This window comes from Xiphophorus couchianus, chromosome 8, assembly GCF_001444195.1.
Source record: "Xiphophorus couchianus chromosome 8, X_couchianus-1.0, whole genome shotgun sequence".
Taxonomy (NCBI): domain Eukaryota; kingdom Metazoa; phylum Chordata; class Actinopteri; order Cyprinodontiformes; family Poeciliidae; genus Xiphophorus; species Xiphophorus couchianus.
The window spans coordinates 23,365,010-23,375,433 of record NC_040235.1 but is presented as its reverse complement, the minus strand read 5'-3'; the positions used below and the strand labels follow the sequence as shown (position 1 = coordinate 23,375,433).

Genomic DNA, 10,424 nt, shown 5'->3' with positions numbered 1-10,424 from the left:
CCTCATGATGAAACCTTTGTGCCCTGATGTGGACAAACTGCGCAACAATTAGGTTTTTTAAAAATTTTTTTATTATCTCTAAGGTTTAACACTTTTGAGTGCAGCAGGGTTTGCATACAGGCAAAGCAGAACACCGCGGAACAGATAGAACCCGCAGTGCGGATCCTACGCTGCTCTCCTTCCCGGGACAATGAGGCCGTGGCTACTGCTGCTCTCTCTGCTCCTCTCTGACCTGAGTCTCCTTGGAGACGGGGACTGGGTTATGGATTACTTTTACTGGCCCTTGTGCAGAAAGCTGCTCGCCGGCAGACCCAGGGCGCCCTCTGGAAAACGTCACACTGCGCACAGCTGTCCGCGCCTCCACAAGTACTGTGTGTATGTGGCTGAGCAGCAGATGCAAAGGAGCCTATCTTTTTACTGGACACACAGACGCCATTATTCTAACCAGGAACCGGAAAGAATAATTCGGGGGATTCGTTTTCCAGCGCTGGTATGCTTTTTTCCCCCCCTCCATACTTTATTAATGATAATCTAATGCAATCTCTCATCTGATTATTAAACTGTTGGATATTGATGCACTGAGAATACGGCTTGGGTCTGCTGGTCCAGAGGAGATGGCCACACTACTGCAAAGCAGCCAAACATTCAACAAATTACACTATCTATAATCGGGAAGCAGATATGAACTCATTTTGAGGCATTTTTCTATCATTCCAAGCTGATATCTGCAGAAACCTATGACACCGAGTAGAATGTTGAATGATATTTACCATGTGTGAAGAAAAAATATCATTTTTGTTCTATTTCTAATACATATTTTCAGTCCAGTAGTGGACAGTAAAACTCTGGTACATTTGCTTAGTGGAGGAAAAAAAACTGAATGCAAAATGTAGAATTTAATGAGATTTGATGTTTTTTTAAAAAAATATATTGTAACTGTTTTTGTTACATCTTAACAAAGTGTTATGTTTATGTCATGCTATTGTTAGAATTCATCTGACTGGTAAATCAGATGTAATTGAACTCCGGTGTAAATGTAGAGCTGGTATGGTGGTGGCAGCGTCATGCTGTGCGGATGTTTTCCTTCGGTCAGGAAAGGGAAGCTGGTCTCCAGGTGGACGGAGCTAAAAGTAGTTTCTAAAGAAAAACCTACAGCTGTAAATTCAGCAAAAAGAAAAAAAGAAAGCTTCTACAAATTATTGGCTTAGGTCGATTCTGTGCAAATGCATGCCACACTTTCCAGATTTTTATTTGGAAAGAATAATGATAATAATAAAAAACAAACATGCATAGATTTTTGTTTTGAAGTCACAGGGTCTCAATCTCATAAAGTCCCCCTCAGAAACATTAAGAGTTTTTGGTTAAAATCCATGACAAAAAGTTAAAAAAGTGTATGAATACTTTACCGGACAGTATTTTGAGAGAGAGAGAGCGAGAAAGAGAGAGAGACCTAAAAACTAAAAACTAGCTCGCAGCTTTAAAGATGCACAGTGGAACCGGACCAAACTTTGGACACGTCTGCAACGAAACAAACTCAGGAAGTCAGAATTTGTTTTTACTGCATTTCGTTTTCCATTAGGAGTTCTGCATAAGTCAGAACTTCAATGAAGCAGAACCTTAATGCAATTTGGTTAAAAAATAAGAAATATTCCACATTTCACACACATCCCAGAGTAGTGGCTTACCCTGTGGAGGAAAGTTCAGGCGACTGCCAAAAGTCAAGATGGATTTTTCCTTTGGGAGCCATGACTGTTAAAAAATGTCAACTAGATGTATACATATATGTATTTATATTAGCATGGAATAGGGTTGACTGCACAAGAAACCCCCATGTGACTCTAAAATGGGGTCGATGTGGTTTTTAGCGATTTTGCAACTAATTTCTCCTTCTGTCATTTCAGGCTGTGGCTTCTTTAAATGGAGCAGGGAAACATTTTCCAGCATTTCTGGAAAAATCCAACCTTCTACCTGCCCTACATGTTATAAACGAACCAATTAAGATTCCCATAGATGTAATTATAAACAGCCTCGATTTCCTGTCGCCCTCGTTGCCTTGGCCGTCCAGCCGCAACTTTCCATATTTCTTACTGGATAAATCTGAGCTGCGCCGACAACTTATTCCCGACGCCGAGTTGCGGAAAATGGGATGCTGCGCAGCAACAGCGCTGATTGTCGCCTGCAGCTCTGATGGCGGGGAAGTGAAATCGGCAATGAGGATTAAGAAAACATGGGGAAAAGATGCTGTGGAGCCAAAAAACAGGCAAAAAGACAGAATGTGGAAAGGAATTAACTTAAAAGAGCCTCTACAGTCAAAGATCCAGACACACAAAGATAATCTTTTACCTTTCAAAGAGGATTCTGCTTTGCAAAAAAGTCTTTGGGAACAACTTTCTTCAAAAGCTGCATCTAGTAGGGATGCAGATAGAGTTTACTTTCAGGGGCAACCCCTGCTGGCATCCAAAGAGAACAAAGGATCCATATATAGGTCACAGTACGCAAGAAGGCCGGCCGCGGATAATGATATTGAATATTTGAGGAAGGAGTTAAACACAAAAGAAGCCGAGCCGCACTCCCTGCAGGGAGGGAAGGAAGCGGAAGATCCCAGCGCAAACAGAGGAAAACATGAAAACCTACAGATTTTAGCAAGCAGGTTACAAATTCAGCGGATGCATCAAGCAAATTACGCAGAAACCGTGCCATCTAAAACAGACAAATCCAAATGTAAATGCCTTGTAGGGATAGGTAGCATGTTGAAATTGTACCTAATAGACACGATGGAGATGACTGATATCAGATTAGCTAAAAAAGTATCAGGAGTTACTACCACTGAGGAGAACGTTGCTTTTAGAACCACCGGAGAGGCAAAAACAGCAGCAGATGAATCAGTGATACCAACACCTTCAGTCAAAGAGATCCAGACCGAAACTACAACAGCGAGGCCTCTGACCGAAGCCACCACGACGAAAATGGAGATCCAAGACACGACTGAAGTCTTCAGTCAAAGCAGCACAACTGACATCCAGCCCAGCGGAGACCAGAGACAGACTACGCTACCCGACCCAGAACCTGAAACAGACTCTGAGCCAAGATTCAAGAAACATACAACCCCCAACGCACAAGCTACGACTAATGTCCAGTTCTCCGGTCTCAGAATGAGAGACGACGGATGGGTAGTTGCACCGAAACACGGGGAGGATGCAGAGCACGATGAGGAAGGTTCTGAGAACTGGGCTGGAGAGGACAGAAAACCCGGTCTGGTCCATCATGGAGGAGAATCACAGACCTTTTCAAAAAGTTCAGAAGACATCCAAAAGGAGGATGCAGAAAAAGATATGAAGGTAAATGAAACGTACAACAAACACTCTGTTATTTCAAAAGAAACATTAATATATTGATGTCTAGGAATGAACATGTATTCAAAGTCTAGAAGAAAGTTATAACACCCTACCGACCCGTTGCCTAAGATGTTCCTGGTAGTCATCTTCCAGTTGCAGGGTTCAGTTCAGTTCAGTTTTTTTGGAGGACCAAATTAGATTCTACCCAAGTAAGACCAAGCAGTACCTGCCTATCAAACTTCACATTGCATCTGTCGTGTTTTCACTTTTGCATCAGAGGAAAAGGGAAAATGAAACAAAGCACACCTCTGTGTAACGGTGCTGAAAACCAGAAGTGAAGAGATAAACACCAAGACAGCTTCCTAACTAGAGAGAAAACATTATAGTAGTCTTTGTGAGTGTCTCTGTTTGCATCAATGGGGCGATCCACAGTCTGAACTTTATAGCAACATTCTGCCCTCTGGTGGACAGAAGAGAAAACACAAGCAAACCTGATCTGATGATGATCTGATGTTTATTAACCAGTGGGTCAGCAGCAGGGATTATTCTCATCACTTACCTTCTTCGCAGGCACCTGAGGGCCCCGCCCCGCTCTGCAGAGGTCTGATCGACCGCACCGAGGCCGGGTGGGCACACTGCCTGGAGAGGCAGGGGAGACCCCCACCCAACCCGCTCTCTGCCTGGGAAACTGCAGATGTTAGAAAGCTGCAGAAAGACCCATCAGGGGGACTTAGGCAAAACCCTCTCATCAGCGACGAAGAGGATCATTTCTATTGCTTTGACGGAGTGCTGAAAAGAGTTCAGAATAACGTGCGTGTCTACCGCAGGAGGCAAAGACGAAGAAGACGGAGCTTTTAGAAGCAGAGGGGGGAAAAGAACGACATCAGGAGAATCTCCAAGGCTACGTCCAGGGGCTCATTAAGAGAAACCAAGTCGATCACTTTACATGATTATTGCACAAACCTTTGAGTTGAGGTTAAGAAAGAAAATACTCAACTGTTTCCTACAACAGCACCCCCTACAGGCCAGTTAATGAAATGCAAAAGTCAGGTCTGTTGAAATGGCATTTCCTCTTCATTAAACTGAGCAAACAAACCTGAGGCGGCAGACACATTTAAACACGTTTATCTCCGACATGTGTCTGGAACAGAACGAGCATGGTGATCGTGACACTAAACTGTCAGAGGAATTGTCCGAATAAAAGAAAAACTTTTTATGTGCGTTTTCACTTCAGTGTCATTATTTAAGATGAGCACATGACAGGTCTTGTGTAGACCAAAATTAAACTGCATTATTAAACTATCCACAAGCTTTGATGCTTTGAACTTTTCTCAGTTTCCATCCCATTTCAACCTAAAGTTTCAGATTATTTCGTTGGGATTTTATGTGGATTTTCAGTTTCTCTCCAAGGAAACAGAGGGAAAAAGAAAGAGAGAGAGACATCAAAGTTAATCTGAAACCAATATGAAGATTCTGGTTTCTATAATAGCCTAATAACGTTATGTCCTGGAAAACAGACACGTTTTTTTTTCATGCAAAATTCAGTGTGTATGTTATTATCTCCTCCCCTGTAGCTCCAAACACAAACAGCGTCCTGGGAAAATGGAGACAAAATGGAAACTGGGTCGTGTTTTCTCTCAGCAGATTGTATATTTTGTCTGCAGTCGTTTCTGTTGTGAAATGCATTAAGAATTAATCTTCCAGCCCAACAAGAGGAATGAAAACAATGTGAAGAAAAAGACAACAAGGACCGCTCGGTTCTTTCCTCAGCGCGGCGGCCGTGTGGAGCGAAGCACAATTGTTCCACAAATTCCGATTAAGCAGAAAACAATATTCAAATTAAAACAAAAAACAACCAAAAAACAAAACAACTCAGAACAGAATAGTTGTTTCTCGTTTCATATTGCCTATGTTTTAAGTGCTTCACCAAATGTTTGCTTTTTATGGCAACATGCAAACTGCCGCGTTGTCGTTTTATGACGTTTCATCTGCAAATGTTGCCCGTTTTGTTTGATTTGAGCGAAAATATTTTATAAACATAAAAATTGGATTTATTGTTACTCTAGCAAAGCAAGCATTACTGTGGCCCTGACGTACGCGATCCGAGCGTGGCCTAGAATTTCCAATTAGCATTCCAGCAAATTTTTTCCCCCTGAAAACTCAAAATGTTTTCAATTTAATAAAATGTTTTCATCCAGCTCAGAAAGATGCCAGTACCTCTTTGTTCCCTTGTTTTAACTAAATGTTAAGGAGTCGTCTGTTCTTAACTGGTGGGTTAGTTTGACCTTGTGTCTGATTACAAGGTCCTGTTGGAGGCTTTTATCTGTGAGACACACACAGATGCAGCTCTGGGAAAATGACATTTGCCTTCAGTCAAAATCGAAAAGAAATCCCATAAAACGAGTCAATGCCACCTACTTTTGCTTTCCAGAAACTATGAATGGTGTATATATAAAGCCTGTTGCTTTCTTCTGCACTGGTTAGTTGAAGGAAGTACGGAAAAACTCTGCACATTCCTGTTTCTGCAAGGTGATCCTTGACAGTAGGAGGTCAGGCTCAGAAATTGTTTTATGACTAAAAAAAAAAAAAAAAAAAAATCTAAATGAACAACCGTCTCTTGTAAATGATTGTTGACATATCTTTGGTGATGAAATGTAAACTTAAAATAATCAATAAACTTGTGTAGATGCTTACATAGCATGACATATTTAGCAATGCTTCAGAACCATTTAAAGATTGGTGATCGGCCAAAAAAAAAAAACAAAAAAAAAAACTGTAATCGGTGCGCCCTTAATTACAACCACAAACTTTAGGCGCTTTTCTTCTTTCCCACAGACCAAAACAAAGGAGAGCATAATCGTAAAGTGGAGGGAAGATTACACTTTTGTATTTATTCCTCTTTAGGTCACCTAAACAAACAAAACAACTCGTGTATGCTCTTACCTTTATTTTTATGTGAAGTCCATGCACCTGTCCTTTTCCACAAATGTCTGTCACTCTGTTGTAAAAACAACAAAAGTCCTCGTTTCTGTCTCATTTTGCTTTTATTTACAAAAACCCTGACAGGCATAGAGCCTGGCCTTGAAAGGTTCTATTCCATTCATATTTTCTTTATTTTTGCGATTGTTTTCCGTCCTTTCCATGCGTAGAAGAAGAACACCTGTCGTCTATGGGACTCAGCATTGCCCCCTATCAGTTAGGTACTGTACTCACACTCACACTGCGCATTTTCACTGCATATTTATGGCCGATCGTGAATACTAAGCATGTCACACACATTCATTAAATATATTAGATAGATTGCGGAACGTCAGTATATACAGAACATGTGTAACTAAACAAGTATATTGGCGAAATTAAGAGAATGCGCCAACTGCCTGCCTTTATTCACTTTGTGTGACAGCGCCACCGGAGGTGAGGCACAGTACTGCACTACCTCGTCCCGGTCTTTCTGTATTTCAATGGGCAATGCGTAAATTCAACGATTTTATCACAAAATCGCTGAATTTTGTGAAAATTTTTGTGGAAATCGTTGAAATTAGTTTTTAGTTTTCTCTAAAAACTAATTTAGAGAAAAGCAAATGGACAAATGGATTTTCTCTCACCACTGTTTTCATCCATTTTACTTTTCACGCACCCATTTAACTTGCAAGAATTAAGCAAGTCACTGGAGGCGCATCAATCAAGCAAGAGAAAACGGCTCAGGTGGAACACTGTAGACACGACAAGTAGGCTAATAGTCTGGCCTCTAAAATTCTCAAGTATAAAGGGATTGTTGAATGAAGCTATAAGATATACGTTTCATCCAAGATGGATGAAACTAAATTCATGTTGTTCAGAGAAAGAACTATAAAAGGGCAGAAACAGACTCGAATATGATGAGGTTCACCGACTTAAACCTGATATTTGTTTACAGACATTCTGCATCCGATCTGACTGACAGGACATCTGTAGACGTGAAACAAAAAAACGTCCAAAAGACTAGAAGCTTTAATTGCAGTAAAGCATAACTGTAGTGTTTAATAAGAGGACTTTCGAGAAGTCTATAAAGTGATGTGATTTTACACATTTCTTTTAATTAAGAACCAGTCTGAGATATCTCTGTAAATACCAAATAGTGAAGACTGATTCAAACTCTTACCCAACCATATGCTAATTAGGAGCATTTGCAACCTCCTGTTTAACAGAACACACTAAGAATACCACTAAGAGACAAGATAATAGGTAGAGCTGTGAACGCATTAACATCTGTGAATCCTGAAAATATAAAACAAAAAAAAACAAGCAACCGGTGATACTTTTTCCAGGGAAGCAGCAATTAAAACACTCATTTTACATTTATAACTGTACAAAACATTTATTTGAACTTAATGTAAAAACAGCTTTGTTGTATTTACATCACTTTGTATTTAAAGATCCATGACAACCAAACAGTAACTCAGGGGGGGGGGGGGAAATGGCTTAACGGTAATCTGGCAATTACAGAACTTAATGGAAATTAACTGAACAGCTTAGACTTGCACTAAAGGCATATAAAAACAGAGGTATTAAAAAAAATTCTACAGACACACACACACACACGATGTGGTATGGAGTAAACAAGAGAACTGAATCATTTTCCCTGCTCTGCTGCATCAGGCCAACAGGAGAATTCAGCTGAAAAATGGATGCAACAGACACGGAAAAATAAAACAGGATGGGCGTGAAGACTAACTAGAAACGGATGCAGGCTGCAGTTTCATGGTTTTGTCAATAGATGGCAGTGCCAGCACTGTAGCATCACTCATCACCAACAATATATAACTCTAAATCTGTGCTTTTTACATAACAGTATGCAGAAAAAACAAATGGGCATAAACAAGAAAAACAACAAGCAAAAAAAACAACAACAACCTGTTTCTGGTTGATGAGCAGTTCCATAACTCATGATTTTCACTTTGATTTCTAAATCCATCTGAATATATAAATACATTTCTAAGGCTTGTGGATGCACATGCATGTATGCGCAGAGGGTGAACTTTTAAAACACAAAATCTGAGCTTCTTTTTATATCCAGAAAAGATTTCCTTCATCTTACATCACCAGGAAACGGCCTGTCTCGTGGATTCGGGCGACGGGTCACGCGTTCAGTCGGTTAGCCGAAAACAGGTTGAACGTCCGAAGTTAATGAGAATTTAATTCGACTAGATACATTCTGCCTTAGGCGTCATGGAATCCTCCACTCTGTCCTGAATACGGAAATCAGTTGATATTTAAAAAAAAAAAAGAAGGAAAGTGTGATCTGCACACGGATCACACTTGACGCGCAAAGCCGGATTGTCGTTCTTAACCTTGTCCGAAGAGCAGGAACAGGAAAGAAAATAAAAATAATAATAATAAAAAAAAGCTACATTTTTTTGTTGCTTTTGAACGTGAAAGGATTTGATCTCAGTCATTTCTTCTTTTTTTTTTCTTTTGCCCTGCAGGGACGTCACAATGACCGTGTGTTTTTGGCAATGGTATAAATAATCACAGATAATAATCCTCTCAATAAATATGACAATAAATAGAATGACCTCTGAACTTCTCCAAGTCGCCACGGAAACGTCGAGGCGACCATCGACGCATGCTCCGATTAGAAACGTCCTGTAAATTCCTTCTACAGTGTTTGAAAGTGAGAACACTGAACACGCAAAGACCGCAGACACAACTAGAACACAGTTTGAGGAACAGAATGAAGTTGTAGGGAAAACAAACAAACAGTGATGAAGAGGTAAATACGTCATTAGTAGGGATGGATGTTAGTATTTGTGAATATTTTCCACCATTAGAGAAGAAAAGTATTCTTGGACTGATATTTGCGGTGAGGATTGAATCTACAGAACACATTGAAACTTGACCTGTTTTCAGTTCTACATGTGCCACCAGGTATCAGTGCATCGAACAGGCACGGTATTAGCGGCACACGCCATGCCGTTCCTACAAACCAGTGTATATTATCCTCGTCCCCTCCCCCCCATTTTCTCCGGCCAGTAGTGTCTCGTGACTTGGGTGGGACACGGCTGGAGACTTCTGTGCTTTCAGTGTCTGGCCTCTTCACCGACAGCCGAGAACATCCAAATGTGTCAGAACGCAACAGTTGAAGCCTTCGGGCTTCCATCAAAAGCATATTTGAACGTTTTTTTTTTATTTGCTTCAGCATTTGGCAAATAGTCAACAACTGATCGGTGTGTCTTGACTTTCCCCTTTTTTTACGCTTCGTTTTTATTTTTTGGTTTGTTTGTTTTTAAAAGAAAAAACTACTGGCTTTTAAAAGCATGGCTGAACAGCCACAAAAAGGAGGTAAGCCCTGTTCTGTGAGACACGGCGTCCACCGACGGCGGCTGTAGTTTGTTCCGGTGGCGAGTAGCGTTGGCGTTAGCTTCGTTAGCTTCAGGGGGTGTCGGCGTGCTTGTAGTAGCCTCTCCTCAGGGCGGCGTGGGCGATGCACTCGGCCGAGCGCCGCTGGTCCATGCTCAGCAGCGCCTCCAGCAGGTCGTTGATGTCGGCCTTCAGCCCCTGCCTCTGCATCCAGTTCTTCAGCAGTTCGTACACTTTGTCGCCGGGGGCGCCGCTCTCGGCGATCCGAATGTGGTTGTCACTGATGCCGATCAGTCGGAAGAACTTGTTGTGGATCCGCACGTCCAGGTATTCGTCGAATAAGTCGAAGCTCTTCCTGAGGGACTTCTCCGACCCTTTGCAATCAGAGCAAACAAACACTAGTAAACACTGCGGCAGAACACTGCGGTTGTCTTTGTGTGATATTAAAATGTGGTTAATGACCTGAAACATGACAAATAAAACTAAAGAAATAAATCTTTAAGTGGGCAAATCGTTTCTAATAGCACTGAATGCGACACCAGAACAGTATTTTGTGCTCACCTACAATAGCTTGGTATTAGAAGAAGTGAAATTCTCCATATCCACATCATTAGTTATCACTACAGACATCGTTCCTGTATGCTACATACAGTCAGAGCATTTAAGTGCATTTCCCTTCGGAGGATGTCGATTTAAAACAATCAATGCAAGATCAAACTCTAAGATATGTCCTCTTCAATTCAGCAGGAC

The 10,424-nt window shown here is 41.2% G+C and overlaps 1 protein-coding gene across 1 annotated transcript in view; it reads right to left on the bottom strand.

The window, feature by feature from the left end:
- Nucleotides 1–7,665: 7,665 nt before the first annotated feature.
- tnfrsfa (tumor necrosis factor receptor superfamily, member a) overlaps nucleotides 7,666–10,424 on the bottom strand; it is a 33,510-nt gene continuing 30,751 nt past the window's right edge. Inside the window, exon 10 of the mRNA XM_028025260.1 lies at nucleotides 7,666–10,048. Coding sequence (XP_027881061.1) covers nucleotides 9,747–10,048 — 302 coding nt within the window. The 3' untranslated portion in view covers nucleotides 7,666–9,746. The remainder of the gene's footprint in view (nucleotides 10,049–10,424) is intronic.